The sequence below is a fragment of the Cricetulus griseus genome, chromosome 5 (genome assembly GCF_003668045.3).
Source record: "Cricetulus griseus strain 17A/GY chromosome 5, alternate assembly CriGri-PICRH-1.0, whole genome shotgun sequence".
Classification (NCBI taxonomy): domain Eukaryota; kingdom Metazoa; phylum Chordata; class Mammalia; order Rodentia; family Cricetidae; genus Cricetulus; species Cricetulus griseus.
The window spans coordinates 50,473,284-50,497,013 of record NC_048598.1 but is presented as its reverse complement, the minus strand read 5'-3'; the positions used below and the strand labels follow the sequence as shown (position 1 = coordinate 50,497,013).

At 42.5% G+C, this 23,730-nt stretch overlaps 1 protein-coding gene across 3 annotated transcripts; it reads right to left on the bottom strand.

Annotated features, from left to right (window-relative positions):
* Positions 1-1,301: 1,301 nt before the first annotated feature.
* On the bottom strand, positions 1,302-18,754 carry Lhx9 (LIM homeobox 9). 3 transcript variants are annotated; one of them, XM_027417456.2, is made up of 5 exons: positions 18,128-18,754; positions 16,124-16,326; positions 14,700-15,055; positions 8,854-9,056; positions 1,302-4,806 (listed from the first exon to the last, which is right to left on the bottom strand). In XM_027417456.2, the coding sequence occupies exons 1-5, from the start codon at positions 18,299-18,301 to the stop codon at positions 4,750-4,752; spliced, it is 993 nt and encodes a 330-aa protein (XP_027273257.1). In that variant the 5' UTR covers positions 18,302-18,754; the 3' UTR covers positions 1,302-4,749. The 3 variants fall into 3 exon arrangements, with proteins under 3 accessions (XP_027273257.1, XP_027273255.1, XP_027273256.1); XM_027417454.1 differs by lacking the exon at positions 1,302-4,806 and adding an exon at positions 5,006-7,790; XM_027417455.1 differs by lacking the exon at positions 1,302-4,806 and adding an exon at positions 5,006-7,790 and having other exon boundaries at positions 14,700-15,052.
* Positions 18,755-23,730: the final 4,976 nt, after the last annotated feature.

Genomic DNA, 23,730 nt, shown 5'->3' with positions numbered 1-23,730 from the left:
AGCCAAGGATAACCTTGAACACCCAATGCTCTTGCTGGGAGCCATCAGTCTGGGGTCCATGAGCTCCCCCTTGTTCAGGTCAGCTGTTTCTGTGGGTTTCACCATCCCAGTCTTGACCCCTTTGCTCATCACTCCTCCCTCTCTGCAACTGGGTTCCAGGAGTTCAGCTCAGTGTTCAGCTATGGGTGTCTGCCTCTGCTTCCATCAGCCACTGGTATACTAATAATTCAAATTTTAAATCAAAATATTCTCTGGGCATTGTGATAGTAATTTTTCTCTACTGTCTTCCTTAATATGTAAAGTCAATTAAACCATTGCTTCCAACAAAAACTTCCTTTTGTTACTTATATTGAAATGCATACATTGGTCAAAATTAGTTGGATATAATAGTTCAAGACAGCAATTCTAATTAACAGAAGAGTTATGGCCAAGCTGAAGGAAAAAAAGAAACCTACACAGAACCCAGAAAATTATTGTCAACAAATGTGTAAGAACATAAACACAGGTTACTTAGTGAAAATATGTTTGTCACCTGAATCAAATAATTGCCATTGTTTAACTCTTGCTTTGCATTTCATTAACAGTTTTAATGGGTAATAGAAATAAGATATTCAACATGCAAACAACAGGATAATACTGTTGAATTTAAGAGTAATCAGTAACATTGGAAATATAAACTATCTAAACTGAAGTGTGCAAATGTGCATACAAAAAACAAGGCAACTTTGTGATAATTTTTTATAGAGTATGCTATTCCAATTTTTGGTATAGATAAATTCCATCATTTAATTATTTACTTCATAACAATTTTGTAGCTCTTTGAAAATTGTCTACAGTCTCTAGTTTACTTCATTAAAAATGCAATGAATATTACATTTAAAATAATTTCCCACCATTTTTCTTTTAAGGAACTATTCATGCCTTCAGAATTCAAACAACTGCTTGAAATCCTGAAATACCTCTGTGCTTTTCAAAAATGGACTTCATAAAGGGCATTTATTCTACAGAATTAATGTTTACTGAGTAACAAATCTAACGTTAAGTGATACAGGCTCTCAAAAGCCTTGAATGTCAAAGTCAAAGCTAACAGCTCATTGTGATTTGGGCTACTCTAAAAAAGGAAAAGAAGAAAATGAATATAATAAAGTAAAGACAATCTCACCTTTGAATTTCTTCATTTTTGTCTGTTTGCCATTAATAACAATTTAAATATCCTCAAATGTTAAGGTTTTCTGATTCTATGTGAAAATGTAAAAAATTAATGCATTCACACATGATATGAATCTACAGAGACCAAAATGGCTTATTTGTAACAAATTTTATTTTCAAATAACCATAAAAGGTATCCAGGTACTCTTCAGAGTAATTCATGAGATCATGCACAGTGTAAACAGAAAAAAATCCAAAGGAAAGAAACATTCCTGACAATTCTAACAAGTGACCTGAAGGGACACAGAAACAGACACAGAACTTTCTACCCATGGCTGATGCCTGGATCTTTATCCTTGCCTGTTTCTTGCCACTTCAGCACACAAGATAAAATGTAATGCAGAGAAGCAGAGAAGCAAAAACCAACAATCCAAGAGAAGAGAAACTTGCCAGTGGGATACATGTTTGGGGTGGTCTTTTTTTGTTTTTTGCTTTTTTTGTTACTATTCACAGAAAAATGTGTCAAGCAGAGGATGCTGTCTGATTTGAAACATTTATTTTGCAACCCAGTTAATAAGGAAATGAATCCTGGCAATCATACTGCTCCTTACATCCTTTTCAGAGACCACCTTAAGCATCATGCACAGCACTGAACTGTTTCTTTTTGCTACAAATTCCAGAAAAACAAAATGGGAATGGTCCCAGGAAGCATTAAAAAGAATATTTACCTTGGGATTTTATTTTGAAAATAAGGGAAATCATACTAACTTGAAAAATATTACAAAGACAAAATAGGTATGACCCAAAAAGACACAAATCAATAGGAAAATCTAGAGACTGTTTAGAATTGTTGACATTGTTAAGCAAAGAATTGTACATTACAGGTTTATTGTTTGGCCACTGTATCTCATTTCAGTCTTCAAAGCTAATTTCTCATTACTAGAAATAGAAAATAGATTCATCCACAGGCCAACACAGGCCTTCTCTATATGCAGCTCCAAAGAAAATGCAACATTGTTTATTTAGTCTAGACTAAACCCCAGTGTTCTTATTGTCCCCTGATGACTAGTGACCATAAAGTATAAAAAGTGTTGTATCTTCTTGACAGTTCATAATCTTCCTACAAGTGAGACTTCTGTGCCAGTAACACAGTTTAAACAGAAATTAACAAAACTTTATTTGAAACTTTATATTTTTGTAATAGCATTATCTTTTGAATTTCCTTAAAATCCTAAAATGATAGAATGCCACATTTTTGTCCCAGAACTTCCCATTCTGATGCCTCACGCCATAGTGTTTTCTGCAGGCACAGTGCAATAGAAAATGATGCCATCTTATGTGTGGCTAATAAAAGAGCTTTCACTCTGAAAACTGTACAGTAAATTCCACTGGGATTCTGCTGAGTAAAGCTATTGGCATTTTTAGGTAATGAAAATCACCAAGACTTTAAGAGCTGTGTGCTTTGGTTTCTGTGTTATGAAGTTTTACTCTGTTTGAAGTATCAAAAGGCTACCTACTGTGTTAAGTCAGTATTACAACGGCATTCAACCAAAGTTCACAGATATTGTCAGTAAGAGTTTTTGTTCCTAGGATCAATTTGCCAGAAGTTAGATTCATCTAGGCATTTGGGGAGGTAGAAGCTATAAAATTTGGTTCCCTGCACCCATCTAAAATGTCTTCAGTCTTCTAATCTATGCCAAACACTAAATGTGCAGTTGCCCAGACTGAAGACTGCCATGCATCGTAGGAAAGTGTGCTAGACCTTCCAAGCCTGTGTCACGTGACTTTTCCACTTCCCACTCACGTAATTAGTGTTCTTTCCTTCTTCTTAAAAAAAATGTGCCTGCTTCAAATTTGTATTATTTTTTTCAGATGTCTAATTTCAGCTACGTTCTTTCTCTCTTTGGTCTCTTCCCGAATTTCACATACCAGACAAATAGTTAAAAGTCTGCAAAAACCAGGCAAACTTCCAAAATATTTCAAAATGAAACTGCCCTAGGTGACAGAACAGGAAAAGAAGGCAAAGCCTACAGGACCAACATTTCAATACACGGGCAGAGAATGTGTTGGAAAATCCATTCAGGTTGCCAGTGCTATGGATGAGATTTTGATGAGGCGAAAGCATCCAAGTGACTGACAAAACCAACATGTTCCATGATACTCAAAGCAGTTCACTTGTCATGGTGCATTCTGGGTGGATTGCTAGTTTAGTTGGTACCTGTCCTTTAATCACCTTTTTTTTTTCCTGTTTAGCATTCAAAAAATGAAAGTGTTCGAGAAAACATTCAAAATTCTGAGAATAAATATAAGTGAGCTTTTTTTAATGTCTATCATTCGTACAACTTACATCCTTTACATAGGGCTTATTTATACATAATAAAAATTTCATAAAGAAATTTTTCTGGAAAGTATTCTATATGCTAATTTGTTTAACATGTGCTTTGGATATTGAGCTAAGTAAGAGTAGCTTTACAACATTTTTCCTTCAAGTATTCCCTTTAACGATGAAAAGAAACCTCATGCCTAAATATTTGTTCCCCACTGATCCTTTGTTTCTGATACCTTGTGCAACCTGAACTATTCAAAGAACCAAATGTCAGAGTTCAGAATATACTCATATACTTCAATAAATTTGCTCATTGCATAGTGAAAATGTAAACTCACAGAGAATCTATAAATGTTACCCTAAAATCTTAAAACAAGTTGAAATTTTACATAATAATTTATTCTAATGCTTATTTTGCTGTAATTTGGACTTACTGTTTTATTTTCATCATGTGTCAACTGAATACAATAAATGAAAATAAGCCATAAATGTTAAAATCAAACAAAATAATTTCATCTAATTCTCTAGTCTGCCCCCACCTTCCTTTCCACAACAGGCTGCAAGTGTACTGTCCTGACTCTTTAAGACAGTGTTCAAAATTAATTTCAACAATGTGTGCTTAACATAAAGTTAACTATGTTTGCGTCAAATAAAATGTTTATTAATGAAAGCTATTTATCATACAGGAAACAGCAAAGTCATCATTACAGAGATGTACACTAGAGGTGACGGATGCGGAAGTGCATGCACAGCCTTCTGTTTAAAAAGGAAGTATAGACAATCATTCTAAAATCACCGGGGTTTGGTCCCTGTGCTCTCGTTAACGAGCAAAAGTTATTCTTTGAATTTACAATTGGAAAATGACATTAAGAAATAGAACTGATACACATTAGCAAGCAGATGAAATGGATGTTTTTGGTCTTTATTTTACAGTTATTGTGCTTGACAAATGTGTGCAATTGTTTCAATAATGGTTTTCTCCAAATGTGGGGAGGGCATATTATTGCCAGGTTGCTCTGGTTTTCTACATGGTTTATCTCGACCTTTTATTAAACCACATGGTGTTATGCCTTCATTTGTGTCAGACATCATAAAGAACAGAAATTTTGTTAACATTCAATAAATGACACTTATGTCACTCTCTCTTTCTCTCTCTCTCTCTCTCTTTCTTTTGGTTCAATAAACTTTTAAATGTATGATTATCATAACCTAATAGTGTCTTTGTCTTCACTGCAGTGGATTTCCGATCAAACTTTTCCCCTTCTTTTAATACTTTAGGGAATTTTCAAACGTCGGGATGTTTGGCTGTAATGCCCCAAGATTTGTTCTCCCTGAAAAAAAATCATAGTGACAATTTATTAACTACAGAGCAACTTGGCTTTTAGGGGTCTGCAATTTCTATTTAGATTTACAAATATCCACTTGTGCTCAATAGACCTGATGTTAAATCTTAATCATCTTTAAGGTTTCTTTTCATGCAACTATGGATCTGCTAATTTATTTTTATTCTAAAAATTGAACTGAGTCAAATCAGTGGGGCATCACTTTTATTATAAACAAGAATATTTAATGGTAATTCAAGATTTGATCACATTTTATATACATTGGTGTGTGTATTTAATATGAATTAGAAGTTTGGAAACCTAAGAACTATTTCTCTTTGAATTTTTTTAATTGCGCTGCTATTTCTTAGCTTTTACAGATAGATATTGAAAACATACTAATACAAGTAAAACTGATGGGAAATAAAACTCCTTAGATTCAAAATGGTTTATTCACACAAATTTAATAGGATATATCACAATTGTTTGGTCCATAAATATTTAGGGGAAATAGTTTCTATACAATGCATTTATCAATAAACAAAGGAACATGGACAATTTTGCTAGACCACTTACTGTACTATAAACACGAAGCTCAATATATAAGATTATTGAATTTATCAACTATATTTGAAAGAGTGCACAACTGCTTTCTATGACATGTTTGTCCCCTCTAACAGGATACACCATAAAAAGAGTTTCAGAAATAAGAGGTAAAACAGTACAAAACTAGTGAGGTGTCAAAAGGGCTTAAAACAGTTAATTTAACAAACAACACATATATCCTGATTTTTCACAAACTTATTTCCAAGTTATATCATAAGGCACATAGGAGAACTGAGTTATAATTAGTCTACTTAATAAAGTAGATCTGTAGTACCATATATTGTTCTGTCAAAGAACAAAATTTCTAAGTATCGATATTTTACCTGTAAAAGTGTGTTAATAAGATCTCAGCCTTAACAAGGTTGTTTGGTCTGGTTAGTGGTAAATGCCCAAAATGTAAGAGAAATATGAAAAGTCAAGATTTAAGCTCCATAGAAGATGACCACACTTGCTAAATATATAATGGCGATCACACTTTTCTTCTGTTACAGTGTTAACTTCTCTTCCATCATCTTTTATTTTTTAAAAAATAAGCTACTTTCTGTGCTAATTTTCTAAAGACCCTGAGCAAAAGTTACAATAATGCACTTTAATGTGGGCAGTGAACTGTCGATATGTAACCACACATTTATACAGCCAGAAGGGCACCTTTAAAATCTATTAAATAGCCACTTCGACCACCAGAGGATTTAAGGGGTGCAAAAAAGTGGACAGTATGTGCAAAGTCATTCTTAACAATCCACTAAAGCAAGACATAGATCTTGACTTCTTTATTATTTTAGGAAATCCACAATCTAGTTGATTTTTTTAACTACAACAGAAGCAGATAGATGAACATTCACCACTGCCCAGACCATTAAGATTTCACCTTAAATTAAAAGAAAAAAATCGCTGCTGTAAACTAGGAGATATATTCAGATCAGCATCCACAAGGCTTCTGAGTTTATCTACTTTAAGACTCATAACTTCACATCTGTAATATTAGAAAGATTTTTATACATAAATCAACCCATGCCAGAATAAAATAAAGAAAAACCAAGTAACTCTCATTGTTGGTATTAGTTTACTAGGTTGGTTTAAATAAAAAAAAAAAGGAAGAAGAAGAAGAAGAAGAAGAAGAAGAAGAAGAAGAAGAAGAAGAAGAAGAAGAAGAAGAAGAAGACATAAGTAGAATGCCAGATACAATATTATGGTACAGCTGAAGCCAATTAATTATTAATTAAGATATGCCAATTTTTTACTTCTTAAAAAATTGTATTTTGCTTATTTCCGTTTCTCCGGGGGGGAAAAAAAGGTTAAGTAAAAAGAACAGCTTCAGACACTGGCTAGAAAACGTTTTCTTTTCTCTCTCTTTTTTTTTCTTTTATTTTTTAATGTAGGAGGTCAAAATACATTTTAAGTGTAATTTCCATGTATACACAAGGAGTTTAAGTTTTGTTTTCTGTTTTTGTTTTTTTGTTTTTTTGAAAAGCAGTAAAAAGTGGGGAGGGGGGATAAGGTCCTAACAACAGGAAGTTACATTCCTGAGTTAGACTTCCCACATTGTTAATCATTACTATTTAAAATTGATGTTAATGTTTCCTTTAATCATATCCCTCACCTGAATTAATAGTTCAGGTTTAAAAAAAAACAGTAATAGTACTTTTGTTTTTAATTTTTTAATATGAAAATTTTAAATTGTAAGATTTAAAAAACAACTAAGTGTCTGATTCATTAATGACTTGATCACAAAAACGGGAATATGCTTTGCCCATCATAATACCCTCCATTTTTATCCCTTTGAAATTTTGGAAATAAGTAACATACAATTTTAAGAGGCACTTAATAGAATGATTCAAAATCTCCCCCTACCAACTGAAAAGAAAAAAAAACAAAAAACAAAAAAACCTGATTAAAGAAAAAAGATCAAGTACACCTTGAAGACAAAATACGTTCACTTAAAAGCGACAGTACTGTAAACTCATAGCCAAGTGGTGTAGATGCTACACACCAAGCTGCTATTTTTATTCCCCAAATATTTTGTGGGTTAGGAGAAGGAAAAAAAAGTCTCGTAAATAATAAAATAATAATATTAGAATAATAATAAAAAGAGGAAGAATCCTTTAAAAATAAAAAATAAAAAACCAATGTTAGAAAAGGTTCGTTAAGGTAGTTTGTGAGGGGCTTCCGGATTCGTGGCTGTCCATGTTAGAGGTCACAGATGTCACTACAGTGACAGTGGGATTGGTCAGGTCTGTTAAAGTGGTCGCAGTGCCGGGTGGAGTGAGAGCGCCGCTGTCTGCTGAGGGCGGGGCCGGAAGCGACGTGCCGTCAGCTTTATCAACACCCCCATTCTCCTGCCGCAAAAGGTTCCTTCTGAATTTGGCTCGTGCGTTTTGGAACCAAACCTGCAAACCAATCCCAATTGATTTCTTTATCGATTTTTTTTTTAAGTTCTTTTCTCTCTCTTCCTTTTTTCTCTTTTTCTTTTTCCTTCTCTTTCCTCTACTTTTTTTAAATATCATTTTTCTTGGAAAGAAAGTGGACTTTTTCTACTTCTTTCAAAATAGACTAATTCAGGTAATAGAATAGAGTTATTCTCTCGGAACTGCACATATGCTCCTGTATTAAATGTGCCACTTGGGATAACTGTTGGTGGAGCAGAGATACCACAGAAACAAAGGTATAGAGACTAGGGGAAAACACACCATCCCTCAAAAGAACAGGGAAAAACAGGGTCACTACAAGTGTCTCAAAGTAGGAACTACTCACATGAAGGGAACACCACCAGCTGGTTGCTAGCCTGACACTTAACAAATGCTCTACTACAGACAGTAATAGTCTTCCCAGCCACAGACCCCAAACAGCCAGAGAACAGAAAATGTCTGCTTCTTGTCATTGAGGGGGAGATCACGGGTCACTCACAGCAACCTTGGATCATTTTATAATCCTTACTATAAGTCTGGGGGAGCTATTCAACACCCAGAAGAACTCTGGATTTGTAATAACAGCTTGTTAAAATGAAAAATTCTTGATCCAACTGCTTGCTGAGATACTAACCTTACCTTTGACTATTCAAGAGCTGGGGGAGGGCCATATGAATTTGGAAGGTCCCCACATGAGTGGGCTGCCAAGAGTTTGTAGACATGGGACTGCAGATCCTTAGAAACTAGTACACTAAACCCAGTGTGAGTGGATATCTTTACAGAAAACTCTCGTTTAAATAAAGCCAATGCCATTTACACAGCAATGGGGCTTTGGAGCCCACCTCTCCATTTGTAGGGAGAATGTGAGTCCTGGACGCCTCCTTGAGTACCCTCCAGGAAGCCCCTGTAGGAAGATAACTACGGAAGGAGACTACTAGGAAGCAGAATAGGAAAACTCCGTCTCCACGTGGTTAGGGAAGAGAACTAGTCACTGTCAAGGGGAAGGGAGGAGATATACACAAAGCCAATGATGGATGTGTCTTACCTGCAAAACTCTTTTGGTCAGGCCTGTTTTTTGAGCAAGCTGCTTGAGGTCCTTGGCATCCGGGTTGTGGTTGATGGCAAAGTAGGATTTCATGGTCCGGAGCTGGTGATGCTTGAAGGAAGTTCGCATGCGTTTGGTCTTCTGTGAAGGTGGATAAGGCTGCTGGTCCCGGTCCAAGTGATCTGCCTCGTTCTCATTACAACCTGTTGCAGCAACAGTGAACAAACAACTTCTCAGTGGAAACTTCCAGCTTAAATGACGTAGGGTACATGCTGCTGCTGTCATCATAAAGCAAAAGGCTGTGAACCCAGTGGTGAGTGAGAGCTAGAAGACAATGGCTACAGTCAGCTAACCTAGGCTATTTGTATACAGCTGGTTTACATAATAGATAATATAAGATAAAACTTTTCTCTCTGCTTGATACTCCAGGAAACTGAAGGAGTGACCACATAAAAAGGAAAAGAAGGAGAAGAAGAAACAGAAACTCGTTGCTGATGGTTTATGTGGATCTGCACCCATGTGTCCCCATTCACATAGTTTTTGTAACATTTTGACTGTTTCTGGATTGCCATGTACTGTGTCAAGACCCTGTTCTTTGTCATGACAAATGTGGCAGACATGTATGTCAGGTCTCAAGTTTCAAGTCAACAGCACAGTGCATTACACACACACACACACACACACACACACACACACACACAGAGAGAGAGAGAGAGAGAGAGAGAGAGAGAGAGAGAGAAGGGGGAGAGAGGGAGAGAGAGAGAGGAAACTAAGGCATAATCTAAAGCTTTCCTTTTATTTATGGAGCTTTTTCAAGCAGGAAAAAGAATATGGTTGGAAAATGAGGAGGCATGAGAAAATGACATGTTTTTTAATGTCTTAGAGAATCATATGAACACTGCATTTGAAGAGTTTCAGCTATACCTGGGTAGCTTGAGCTCTGGCACAAAGAAAACAGTTCTCCCTTAGAAATATTTATCCTAATAAATATTTCTGAAAGAAAATGATACCAGTCTTTTCATTCACTCATGCCTGAAGCATTCCCCACAGCTCACTGTTGAGACAAGCTGATGGTTTCTACCCATCTTGGTCCCCTGTGTTGTGGATGTGTGTGAGTCAGGTATGAGCTGTGCCACTGACTGGCCTGGCAGTAACTGGGAAGGCAGTATCTTCTCTGCTCTTGTAAAACCCTCATTGGCACCAAGGGCAAAATAAGTCAGTCTTTTAAACCAGTGAAAAAATCCTCAAGGTGTAAAATTTCATAATATGTAAAGCTATTTCCTGGTTTTGCACAAGACATGACGACAAGATGAAAACATTTTACTAAATATTTACTGTCGTACTCACCTCTGCGATTCAGGGACATAGCTGTCTTTGGTTCTTTAGACCCTTATTTCATATATTCATCTGATGTATTTTCACATCTAACCATCCTGTGTTATGGTGCATTATTTAAAATCAACCTGATCATGTCATTCTGAAGGAAAAGCTTACATCTTGAAAGAAGTGAGACATCTCTTAATGCTACCCCTCTCCTGTTTTGTTTGTTTGTTTGTTGTTAATGTTAACTGCCTGCCAGGCTCTGGTTAGAATTTCAGATTATATTTTTTAGCAAATCAGAATGTGGATATGCATATATGTGCTCAGAAATCAGCATATATGCAATTTTGTGGTCATCAACCAGGAATTCTACTTTGAACAAAACTCATTTAATGAGAAATGCCACTAAATATAATAAAATGAAGAACTATGAACTTTTGTGTATCCTAACACACAAAGGTGGGAATCACACAAGAGAGCAGTCATACAAAAGAGCAGGTGTCTGTGAGTTCCCTGGGGGGTGGGGGGAAGTGCTGTTATCATATTCTCCTTTGGAGTCTGTAAGTCAAAAACAAGGCCATGAACTCAACAAGTATGCTCTTGAAGCCTTTTGTCCAACAGGAAAATTTTAAGTACATGTTAATACAAAGTCAAATCAACTTGGGATGGTGTCCAAGTCAGATATACACTGTCAAACTTTGATCTTAAACTTCTAGGCCTGCCAGGATGGAAACATATACCCACAGATAACAGAGAGAATATATTTTACATTTTACCCTATTCCATCCCAGAGGAGACATGTCAACTTCAAATAGTCTGCAGAATTGCACTTTCAGATCCTCAAGTGGATGAAACAGCAACTTGTGACTATAAAACTATGTTATTTCCAGTAAACTGAGCCATATTTCACAGCCAGACTGCAAATATACCCTCAGCAAAATGCTCAAGGAGGCACATCCCAGTCGTTGGAGGCTTCTTCAAATGAGACAGCATGCCTATCCTATGTGAGCAACTTTTCCTGAACAACACATCAATTGTGACAAAAGCCTCAACTTCATGTTTAAACGACACACTTACTTAGTGCCACCTCTCCCACGGAAACATTTTCTAGAAATGAATATAATTCCCAACTTAGCTATCTAGCTATTCATTATGTGAAATGAATCCAAGGAAAAATAATTAAAATAAGATCTGAGGAAATTGCTTTTGTAAATACGTACTCTGCATCTGGTTTTGCTCCTTGCAAATTCAGTGTAGCAGTTTGGTGCATTAGAAAGAATTCTTGGGTTTACAGCCACATAAGAACATTCGCATCAGGGCTTTCTTACAGTATATGATTTTCATAGGCCTATGTTTGCACCTACATTATACAACTTGATAGAGAAACCTATTTCTACCACAGGCTTATCCTAAATTATTTGTGTTTAATGACAAAATCTTTATGAATATTTGCAAATGATTGTCTAAGCCTTAAGGATATTTCCCCCTGAATTATAAGAATGAATAACTCTCTTTAAATTACTTCAGATCTCCACCTGAAACTCCAAATCTGTTGTTACTGAAGAGCTAAATAAATGGTTTACATTCGGTTGCTTGTGAGATGGTCACCTATCTAAAAGGAGTTTCTTTTCTGAAGGGTTCGGAACCTTCTGAGAATTAACTAATTCCTCGGAGACCGCTAGGGGTCAGTGCCAGGCTAATTTAACAAGAAGGAATCTTGCACATTTACAGGAAAGAACCTGGGGTGGGGGTGGGGGGTGAGAAGTAGCAAAAATCCAGTTTCTTAGTTAATGGTCAATTATCCAAATAGGACCTGTCTACCCTGGGCTGAATCCTCTCACCTCTGAAGGGTTTTACTTTCAATCCAACATTTCAGATAAATTACCTATGCCTTTCCCAAAAATATCAGCCTGAATAATTTGATGAATATGTAGAAAGACGTGGAAACTAAACAAGGAGCATTCCATTGAAAGGTACTTAACCCATGGTGAGCACTAACTGATCTCTGCCAACTTTCATGGGTTCTCTGACAGTCTTTGGATCCTGAGCATGTTTTTTTAAACTCATTGTATGGATTTATTTGGAATCCATTAATGCTGTTCTTTATGAAGCTTCTCATTTCATCACAAGTGGCAATAGAAAACCTAAAGAATGCTAAAAACCAATGAGCTTAAAACTTAGGTGATTTGTATGTTCTATATTTTAATGTTTTAAACTTGCTGACCCACCCACCTCACCCCACCCCACCCCTGCCCCATCTGACTGTGTGACAAACTGCCATTAGAATCATAAACATTTTTTGTAAGTAAGGGTGATTTTGCTTAAATTACTTTAAACCGATTCCTCCAGGGGATCTTCACCTAATCTTATAGAAATGTGTTCTATTTGCTTGTGCCTCTGAGGACATCCAGAAAAGGGTGTGGGTGTCAAGAAGCTGCAGTGGACTGGTCAGCCTGGGCCACTTTTCTGCTGTCCAGGAACAGGACAATGTGCCCAGAGACTCAGCAACCCTAAGGAACAAAGAATCTAAACAGCGTTTTTCCTTCTCTATATGTCTTCAGAAAAGTAAAAACTAAGAAAAGCTAAATTCTATTATTCTGAAAGATTCTTGGATCCATCTAACATAAAGATGCAAGGCAAAACCAAATTTAGCTAATTAGATTACATAAAACAAGCCAACAGCCAAACTTTCGGCCCGTTTAAGGAGAAACCCTCACCACTCTGGATTCCATGGGGTGCAGGCATCATTCTCTCTCCCATTAGTGGTATAAAACCCCGTTTCCCTTCCTCACCTTACTGTTCCTGGTTCCCTTCCCCGCTTCCCCCTCCTCTGTTCTTCTCCTCTCTCAGTAGGACAGTAAGGTCTTGGTGAGTGGCTGGAAATTCCAATGTCATCTTCTATTAATAAAGAACAATTGGTGTCCTGCCTGTCTAGCCTTCAGGACCAAGCATCAAAGAAGATGGAGTATGCAGTGGGCAAATGGACCCTAGGCAAAGCCCTGCCCCAGCTTAGCAGGGGCGGGGGGGGGGTTGTGTGTGCAGGGTGCAGCCAGGCAAAGCGGCTGTGCCCTTAGCCAACCCCCGGGCTGTGCTTGCGGCCAAACACAGACCCACCCTTAGCCTCTATGTTGGCCCTGTGTTTTCCCTTGGTCCAGACGCTGCCCAGATGTGAATTCGGTAGAGACAGATGCGGCCCCATTCTCTCTCTGAGACGCCATCTTTCTGTGCCATCCCAGACACAAACGGGATTCCTCTAAATCTGGAAAAGAATCCCAGGAAATAACCTAGTATAGCGCCTGGGAAGCGCTCCTGTTCCCAGGACCACCTGAAAACTGTGGATCCCAAGCAGGACTCTCAGTTCAGATGTTCACCGCGCCTATGACCTAGGGCAGATCATTTAACTAAGATATTGTCCCACTATCATATGCCACACCAGACACTGGAAACTGGAAGACGCTAAGTACTGAATACTCACACTTAGCCAGTGTATCTCTTCCGGTTACACAAGTCCCCTGTGGGCTGAGTCCCCCAATCAGTTTGGGCCAAGGTATGGGAAATCAGAACAGTCCAGTTCCTTAGGCTACCCAAAATCAGCCTGGGTTTTCTGGAAACCCCTTTCCCTCTGTACTTACTCTAAGAGATCAAGTCTTCAGGATATGCTAACAGCCTGATTTCAAGGATGGGAGGTGGGGACAGGTACATGGGTGTGAAGCAAATTGATTATCCTCCAAAACAAGGAGGTCTTTGGGGGCTGTTGCCTGCACTTTGTTTTGAATTGAGAGAAGGCTAGCAGAGGGCAGACAAGCAGCCTGAGGTATCACTGAGCTACCCCAGTGGACTTGACCAAGAGACTTCCCTGGTTATCAGAGGTCTAGATGACCTGATGATCCTTCAAGCAGGGAGTCAGGAGGCTGTGTGAATACCCTGACCCTCCAGAGGCACAGCTGTCTCAGCTGTGCAGAGTCCCACCCTACAGTCACTCTTTGCCAAGATCAGAGATTCAGTTTTTCAATACCCTTGCCAACTATGTTGCTGATTAACTTTGGGCTGGTGACCACAGACTCTGCCCCCTCCAGACAGAGTGGAGCAGGGCTCTGAAGTCTTTCTTTCCCCCCATTAACTATTTAGGAAAACCTCCTCCAGGATCTATAATTTGGCTCCAACAAAGGAATTGCCCTGGGGCTGTTTTGCTCCAACTGAGAGCCAGAAACTAATGGGCTCATTAACTAATGGGCAACAAGGATTTGGCTTTGCCGGTTTGGGGGAAGTCATTTCAGCCCCATGGTTAGAATTTTTTTTTTTCTCCACAAGCTCAATAACCAATAACCCATCCTCGCTCCCTTTCCATCTCCTTTACTTCTCTCCTTTCTCTTCAGACTGAGAGGGGGTTGTGGTGAGAGAGCAGGGTTATGTTAGGCAAAGCAGTCTTGGCCACGGGGTCTGGGAGCTGAACCGGCTCTGCCCAATCCTCCTCCAGCGTGTGAGATGTGAGCTGTCGGGGCGGGCGGGTAAGGTTTGGGGCCCACCTGAGTTGTAATTCACGATGTCCACTCCCAGAGCTGGGCTCTTCCGCTTCCGGGGCCGCCCCTTTTGCACCGTGCCTGTGCCATTGAAGTAAGGCAAAGCCAAGCCTCCGCTCTTGGCTGCCAGCTCCGTGTAGCTTAGCTGAGGTGGATACTCCCCTTGCAAGAGGGTCTCGAAGTGTGCCCGGCAGTACACCAGGCTGTCTTTCATGCCGAAATGGTCGCCCGTGGTCAAGGTCTTGTTGCAAGTGGAGCAGGTGAAGCAGCTCAGGTGATAGACGGAGTCTCGGGCGCGCATGACCATCTCAGAGGCAGAAATGCCAAGGTGGCAGCGGGCACATCTCTGCACAGAGAACCTTCTGGAAGCAAACAGGAGAGTCAGAGCTCCTGGTGGTGCAAGGAGGGCCTATCTCCCATTCGCAGCGCCAGGGGCTTAGACTGCAGGGGCCAAAGACTGGCTTGGGAGCGCTGGCTGGGGGCCACTTTGGATATCAGCTTTATTTGCACAGTGACCTATTCAGGTTCTGATGAACTGGAACAAAAGCATCCTTACATGAAAAGTCAAAAGAACCAGGAACTTAGCTTCAATGTATTTTAAAAAGCAAACCAGCAAAACTCTGAACTGGCCAGCTTGTAGCGCTATTGAAAGAAATTATTAGGTTGCAACGCCAAATGAAAAGCCTGGCCTTGCGATGACAAAATAGCACCACTCTTGTACGTGAGTGAGTGCTCCTGGCTATCCCAGAAAATGGTAATTCTGCAAGGGAAGGACTATTCTTTCAGCACCCCCCCCCCTTCTGCTTAGAGGGCAACTAGGTCATTTCCACAGGCGCAAACCTTTTCCTGAGCTGCTGTTTTTGTTGTTGTTTGCTTGGCTTTTGTTTTGTTTTGTTGGTTTTTGTTTCTTCAGTCTGATTCTGGCTGGCCTCGGGGAACTTTTCCAAAGTCATTTACAGGATCATTGTCATCCACTTGGTTGCTGCTGCCCCGGCCAATAGGGAAGTTGACCAATTCACATTAAGGGGGACCAACAAAACAAAACAGAGCAAAAGTCTTGTTCGCCAGAGACCTATCCATTTTCTCTTCGGGATTTTTCGGCTAAGCCGTGTAGCTGGGAAGACCTGGGAACCCTGATAAAAATCTCTGCTCTTTAGGATCCTTCTCGCCTATCCTCACTGATTTAAAGCATTTGTAATGAATTTCACATCTCAGAAATAATTGAACCCTGAAGGGCAAAACAAAACAAAGCAAAAAAAACCACAACAACAAAACACACACACACACACACACAACAACAACAACAACAACAACAACAACAACAAAAGAAAAAAAAAAAAAAAAACAGGGACAGAGAGGCAACTCCGGATTCCCGTAGGTGGCTCCACCAGGTTAGAGGAGAACGTGAGTGGGGGGCGGGGTAGAAGTACCTGTAATAATCCTCCTTGCAGTAAATGCTACCGTCCTTGGCAAAGCAGGTGAGCTCAGACTCCAGGGCCAGCTTACATTCACAGCACTTGAGGCACCTCAGGTGCCACTGCTTGTCTACCGCCAGTAGATAGTACCTGTCGGAGATCTTGCCCCCGCAGCCCGCGCACAGAGCGGGCTTCTCTGGGCTGAGCGGGGGCATGCCCTGTGAAGCAAGCACACGGCAAGGCTGATGGGGGTCGCGGGGCGCTGCCGCACAACCCGGGATGCTTTTGGCCGAATTCCCCAGAGCAGGAGCGCATCAGACCAGGGGCCACAACACCAAAAGCAAAAGTGGGGGAAACATTCCCAATTTCTCCCTTTTCAACGACCAACAGTTCCCTTTCTTAGGAGTTTGCCTAGACCAGGGTCCCGGTCCTCCTGGCCCTGAGACCCTAAAGCATCCAGACATTTAGAGCCTAGAGGATGTTTTGATAAGCGTTCCAGAAGTAGAATAACTAAGGATGAATTTTTGTGAGTTTTCAAACAATGCACAAAATAGAACAACAGAGCTGTTATTGTGAAGTAGTAGGAATTCTGAAGCATACCGATTTTCTTTTACACAAACAACGCTATAATTCTATTTTCCTGAATTTTAATAGGCGAAGTAATTTGGCCGGCATTGTTGTGATTCAGACATGCTTAGCAGATGTTGCTATTCTGTAAGTTCAAGGTCGTTGCCCTGTTCCTTTAAGAAAGTGAAGTGCCTGTCCCGAAGGAAGGACCCCTATCCAATCTTTTCTGTATACTCACTCTTTTCTCTAGCCAGCATAAACAATATATGTCTTTTTCTTGAAAATTTGGTTCCCAAATTAAGCTTTCCACCGAGGTCCCAACAGAGGCTAGCTAAGGCGTTAAAACTCACTTTAAGGATCCCAGTCGAATTTGGTTGCTTCTTTTTATTTTTAAGTAAAATAGCCACTTAAGATGGAAAGAAGTTACTGGCTGGATCCTTTCCTCAGACTAGTAAAATAGTCCAGGCTTCTCCTACTACATTCATTTTGGCGGCACTGGAATGTTAAGTTTCGCCTTTTACTCAGAAAGAGGGTTCTCACTGAATTAATGGTACAAATGATGGTAGTGGGCTATTTAACGAGACCCAAAACTTCGCTGACGGGCTAGAACCGTCTCGGGTCAGTTTGAGCTACAGTCCCCGCAGTGATACGAAAGGTCTACACAGCACTGTTCGCCAAGAATCATTTCCGCAGACTTCTGTAGTTTTCTCCCTCCAGTCCATAAGTGGAAAGGGGAAATTCTTAAATTTCTATTAATTTCACGAAGACATAACTGATATTACGAATAGTAACCGGCGGTTGTGACTGATTGCTTCTCTTGGGTTGGAAGAGTTCATGTTCCTGCTTTTAGACCTGGGCGGGGGGCGCTCCTCATTTTTATCCGATTTCCCGCTACACAAGGCACCCTCCCCATAAAAAAGAGAAACGCAATTTTGTGAGCAGGGTATCTGAACCCGCATGCCAGAAGCCCTAGCAATCACTGGATTCGGGTGGTGAGTACTGAATGTTCGAAGAAATTGGAAATGGACCAGCGCATCGGAGTCTACTCCGAAGAGTCTGGGGTCCCACGGCTCCAGCCTGTCCCGGACACCATGCCGGTAAACGGCCCCCTAGTAACTACACCAAAGCTTGTCCTCGGGGCGGCGGATCCGGCCTGGCGGCCGAGTCACCAGAGACTGGAGTTTGGGGCAGGCTGGCAGGGAGGACGCCCGCTCCTTCCAAGGCCGGCTGTCCTGCGTGCTCGCTATCAGCCGTTACAAAGACTAGTGAGCTCTGGACCACAGCATCCCAGACACCACGATTCGGAAAGGGACCCTTGCCTAGCAAACAGACCTCTCGAGAAAACCTAGCGAGCGAGCGTCCCCAGACAGACGTCCCCGGGACCCGCCATACCCAACCTGGGCAGGCCGGAGACCCGCAGTTTCTCCAGCGCCGCGCCAGGGCTGTCCTTACCGCGTCGCGGCCGTTGAGCTGAGTGCCTTTGGCCAAACGGGCCTCGGTCTTGGATCTGCGCTCCATCTCCTCCATGATGCCTTGGATATGGCCTCCGGAGATCCCGTGGAAGAGCATGGCTGGGGGGCGGAAAGGACACGAATTGTTTTCGGATCGGCACCCCACTATTTCCATAAACACACGCCTGGGGCTCTCAGTTCATCCGCGTGAGGAAGCAAAGGGGACCGCGCAGGGCTGCGCGGTGAAGGAGCGTAGATCGCGGGGACAGGGGCAAGAGAGAAAAGGAAGAAAACGAGAGAGTGGAAATAGATCTATTTGAGAGGGAAAAGATCCGGGCAAAAAAGCGATGGGAAAAGGGAGGGTGGGGGAGGCCCGGCGTTTCCCAGAAGATGTGCAGAAAACAAACAAACGCGGACGGAGGGGAAAGCAGGAGAATCTTACTACAGTGAGAGATCGAATTACTAATGGAAAACAACTGCCGCGGGGGCTGGGGGAGGAGGAAAACAAAATCTAAGGAAGAAAGAAAAAATAGTTTTGAACACAAAGAAAACGAAGTGCTATATTCAGCGGTCCCTAGCTGCCTGCAAGTTCCCAGTGCCTCTAGGTTGGGTTGGGGACTGCTCCTGCCGGAGCTGTGTCCAATTTGTTAAGAGACTAAAGCCAGCCCATTTTTGATAATTTAGTAGGAGGAGTCCTCTCCCTGGAGCAGCCACGGATTTTTATTCAGACAACAAAGACCTGTCATACTCCTCTCAACCCCCTGGTGATGGGCAAGCAGGGACAAACATTACAAAGGGGTGGGGGACTAGGGGGGAGGCAGAAGGAGGGGGCCTTTACCCCCACCCCCACACGCGCGCCTACACACACACACACACACACACACACACACACACACACACACACACACAGTACACATCCAAGAGTTCTCAACAGTCATGCTTTAAAGGACTAAAGGAGCCCTTATTGTCCGAGTCCTGGATGGAGCTGGAGGGAGGGCTAGTCTTATTTGCTCCCAGTTCATCAGACCCCAGCCCAGTGTACACTGAAGATGAGCTGCAAACCTTAAGTTTCCTTCTGGTTCACAGACTTTCAAACCCCCAGTTCACAAGTCTGTCACCCTGCGCGCACCAAACCCACAGTCTTAGAAGGGAGCGCTTCTCCGCAGCGGTGCTTTTAAAGCCTGCTCCTTTCCTCTGTGTCCCTTCTTTCTCCACTCATTTTTTAAAAGCACCCTTCTGACGGCGGTCTAAGACCGAGGGCAGGAGACACCACCAGGCTCCGAGGTGCCCTGCAAAGTGAAAAGGGGAGTGGAGAACTTACTTTCCCGAGTATTACTTTTGGAGAGGGAAAAAACAAACAAACAAACAAACAAAAACGTGTGTGTGTGTGTGTGTGTGTGTGTGTGTGTGTGTGTGTGTGTGTGTGTGTGTGTGTGTGTGTGTATTCTGAAATTTTTGAGTGTAGAGGCCAGGGAATGCTTTTGTAGACCTGGATATTCAATGGAACCTTGACCATGAAGGACTCTTAACTAATTCTAGATTGAAGGTAAACTAGTGGAGATTCTAGTGTCCCGTTTGGAATTTGTCAGCTTGCTTAGGATAGGACTCGGGTGAGCTGGGCGCCCAAGCCGGGTAGGACGAGGCATTGGCCGCTGGCATTGGCACACTTGGGTGGGTGTGAAAGGAGCTCAGGGTGGAGGCGGGGAGGTGAGAACTAACATGCTGGATAGCAGACTGCTCTTCACAAGAGATAGCATTGTTCTGTCGCCCTCTGTTCTTGCTAGCGCGGCCCTTCCCCTCCCTCTGGTCCCATTAAAAAGTGGCCACAATACTCTGATATTGTGGATTCACCGAAACGGCCAGGAAACCCCTAGGATCGTGGAGCGAGGACCAGCTACGGGAACTTAATCAGAAAAAAAAAGAAGAAAGCCCGGCCGCTCTCAGCCCTTTCTTCGTGGTCGCCAGCCTCTGTTTCCCCACTACTCTGCCGTCTTTCCGGTAATCATTGGGGCTTCAGTTTGGATACCCAGAGCAGCAGCCCGGTGGCAGGCCCGCCTCCCTCCACCCTGAAAGTTCCACGCGGAGTTTTCGCCCAATCTGGAGGGAAAGCTGAGAAGAAACGGGGGAAAGGGGTATCGGAGGAAGGGAAAAAAAGAAAGAATAAAGGGTGAGTGCTAATGAGCAGGCTACGGTAGGAAGGAGGAAAGGGAGGAAGAGAAAGAGGAAGGAAGGAAGTAGAAAAGGAAGGAAGGGAGGAGAAGGAATGCAGAGAAGGAGGAAACCACCCTGGTGTAGCAGCCTAACTTCCTGTCCCAAAGGTCCACCTTCGGAGGCTCTTGGGGTCGCTTCTTCCATGAAACTCAAGCCTCCACTGTTTCCCCACCTTTTTTTCTCAGGGTCAAAATAATGTTATTTGCAGACTGGACGCTTTTAAGGTCCTCTGGGTACCAGAATACAGCTCATAAAACACAATTTCACACAAAAAATGAAGCCAATCAAGTGAACTAAGCTGGAGAAACACCCCCCCTCCTATTTTGGCAGCCCTACCTGACAGCAGGATGGCTATTTACTGTAAGTAATGTAATTAGCCCCTTTGGATGGAAATCAATGAGCTCTTCAAACCCACGTGCATACACATATGAAGGCCCCAAGGAGGGACTGGGGGCAGGGGCCCTTTCAGAGACAGCAGGTCCTCTTACAAAGGAGCAGACTGCCTTCATACAAGTCAGCAGTTAAACTGACTTGGCCCAAGAAGGAGGAGAAGGGGAGGCTGCCCAAAGAACTGCTCAATTAACCCAAGGAGGTTAGAGACACAAAGTAAATATGAGACTGTGGTCCACTTTGCCTAGTTTCTCCCCTACAGCCTTCCTCACTTTCAAATAGGATTGTTTGGCATTGGCTTTGGCTACTCTGTTTTGGTCCTGAGCTGTTTGTTCAGCAAGAACATTAAAAACAAAAGCAAACAAACAACAACAATAAAAAAACCAACCAGAACTTCATGAAGAAAAAGCTTTAAAAGACCTTTTAGAAAAAGTCGTAGCTTTGGGAAGAACCACTAGGGAAGCTAGGCAATGACATCTTCTCAGCCTGCATCCATCTATCTATCAATCTATCCATTCATCCTTACATCCATGTCCTCTGTACATGTCTTTAAATCATCATCAGGACAAGCTGGGCAAAGCATCTCCTGTAATCAGTTTCCTAGCTGAAACCTAGCTAGAACTGCTCTTTCTTATAAAACTCAAGTTATAAGATCCAGGGCCCACAGGAATTGGTCACTTCCATAAAGAAGTCAACTACCACGGTTTTTCTTGCTCTGAGAATGCAGAGAAGTCTGTGGAAAGGTAGGAATGGGGCAGGGGTCTGCTGGAGTTTGGGAGGTCTGGGTTAGTTCTGGGGAAATAGCTCCCTATAGGTCCTGCCCACCCTCCTCTCACACTTAGTTGCTCAAAAAGAAGCCCTAGATGAGTAGAGGGGTGACATAGCCTAAGAATTAAGCTGTCACAAGAGTGTGCTCACCTTTTGTCTAGGTTCCCTAAGATTGCTGAAGAGCCCATCTCACCTCCTCCTCTTCATCCAAAGGACTAAGTGGCTTAAATGGGGAAGGCATCCTGGCAGCTTTGCCAGGTGAAAACACTCCGCTTACCCAGGAAATGTGTCTCTTTCTCCCAACTCCAGGCTCAATGACTGGCACACTCTTCATGAAAGTCAAAGCACTAGCAAGTTCAATTCCACAGACCTTCGTGTGGAGACCACAGACCTGGTGTGGAGGCTGTCTGGCCCATACTCCCATTTGGATGTGGAGTCTTCTTTCCAAATCCAAAGTAATACAAAGGTAGTAGGGCAGAACCCTGGCCTGGCACAGCTGCCCCCAACCCCCACCAGCATAGGCAATCTAATGTGCTCTTTTCTGTTCTGTGGCTATCCATGAGGCTATTGTTACAACTTTCAGCAGAGTGGGACTCTGTATAATAATACAGAAGATTTTAGGTTTAGGATACCAGATTATAGCATTCCCATGAGGGCAGAGGAGACTAAAGAGCCATTGTCTGGGCTCTGGCAGTCTTACCTGGGAAAAGGTCCCTGGCTTAGTCTAACTCCTCAGAGGCTAGGAAAGAAAAAGTGAGATGCCCAGGATTACTCAAATAGCTGCATAGCTTTAGGCTTGAGAACAGAAAATAACCCAGCAAATGGCTCATCATTTAACTGTAAGACACTCAAAGTCTCTTTAAACCTGGATTTTGGTGACCATAATCTAATGTTCACAAGTTTGGCCGCTAAAGTTAGGCCATTCCTTCAGATCCTAAGAATACTGTTGTTTGGAAAGGAGAAGCCTTGGAGATCTTGTCTAGGTTTTGGCATGGGGCGGGGGTTATCTCAACAGCTAAGAGAAGTCAGAGGTGTTATGGAACTAGGAGTCCTGCTTTCATTGGTGGCGCCATCCGGCCTTGGATGACCAGGCTGCTCTCGGTTAGAGGTGAGCAAATGGCCGGCAAGTCCCCCAAGCTTTCTCTGGACAGATCTTTCTATGAGCAAAGCTTCCCCCAAACGATGCTGGCAGGTCCAGTCTGGTGCTTCAGAGAGCACCTCTGATTCTGTCCTATCAGTAACGCTTTCCTCAGGACAAATGCAATGGGAGTCTTCGGAGTTGTGGCTGCAGGATCCGGGAGGCCTGGGAGATGCTGCTCTCCGCCGCAGCCCAGCTGCTGCACTGGCCCCGTTGCCTGCTGCTCTCAGGGACAGACGTCTACGCTGGGGCCCAGGGCCAGGCAAGTCTACACCCTGTTAGTGCACGAACACCTGCGGCCACAAAGGCCCTTGTCAGCTGCTTGCTATCTCCAAACCTATGTTCTTGAATATTGCTCTCCTCATCCCCAAAAGGACTTCCACCTCGTCTAGAATATCACGCTTCTGAAACTTGAAGCCCTTTTACTTGAAGCTTGCTGTGCCCTCAGAATCCCGCCCCCCCCCCAAATAAACGGTAAATTCTAAGCAGCGCAATGGATTGGAGATGGACAACAACGAAGACAACGACGAAATGTGAATAAAGCCAATTTCCATTCAAGCCTTACAAGGTACTTGCTTCCAGCAAGGTGGAGCCTCAGCTGCTCCGCCGAGGGTCTCAAGTCCCTCTTGCCGGTGCTTCTCCAGGCCCAAAGACACTCTGACCTCTGCCCATAGCCCTGACCCTAGACTCCGGAAAGTCAACGGCATTCAAAAAAAGAGCCAAAGCGCTTGGCGAGGGGATGGGGCGGAGGGGCCAGGCTCTGGGAAGTCCTGAGCAGAAATGTTTTCCAGCCTCCAAAGCTAAGCTCAATTTTAAGACAATTACGATCCCTTTCACTCAATGGAGGCATATTCTCTCTCTCTCTCTCTCTCTCTCTCTCTCTCTCTCTCTCTCTCTCTCTCTCTCTCTCTCTCTCTCTCTCTCTCTGTCTCTCTCTCTCTCTCTCCCCACCCACCCCCAAGAAAACAGTAGCAAGGAAAATACCGAGGACCCTGGAGAGAACTCACCTGCCTCTAAAGTGGTGCCGTTCAGCATCCTTACTGCGAGAGGGGTGGATCGCTCAGTTAACAGCGGTTGTACTGTCAGAAGAAGAAAAC

What these genes read in the sequence shown, in the direction of transcription:
- Lhx9 (XM_027417454.1), bottom strand. Translation starts at nt 18,301, where the DNA reads ATGGAAATAGTGGGGTGCCGATCCGAAAACAATTCGTGTCCTTTCCGC. An exon ending in AGCTCAACGGCCGCGACGCG is followed by an intron (nt 16,327 to 18,127) that starts GTAAGGACAGCC and finishes CTTGCTTCACAG; the next exon opens with GGCATGCCCCCGCTCAGCCC. An exon ending in TGACCAAAAGAGTTTTGCAG is followed by an intron (nt 7,791 to 8,853) that starts GTAAGACACATC and finishes ATTGGTTTGCAG; the next exon opens with GTTTGGTTCCAAAACGCACG.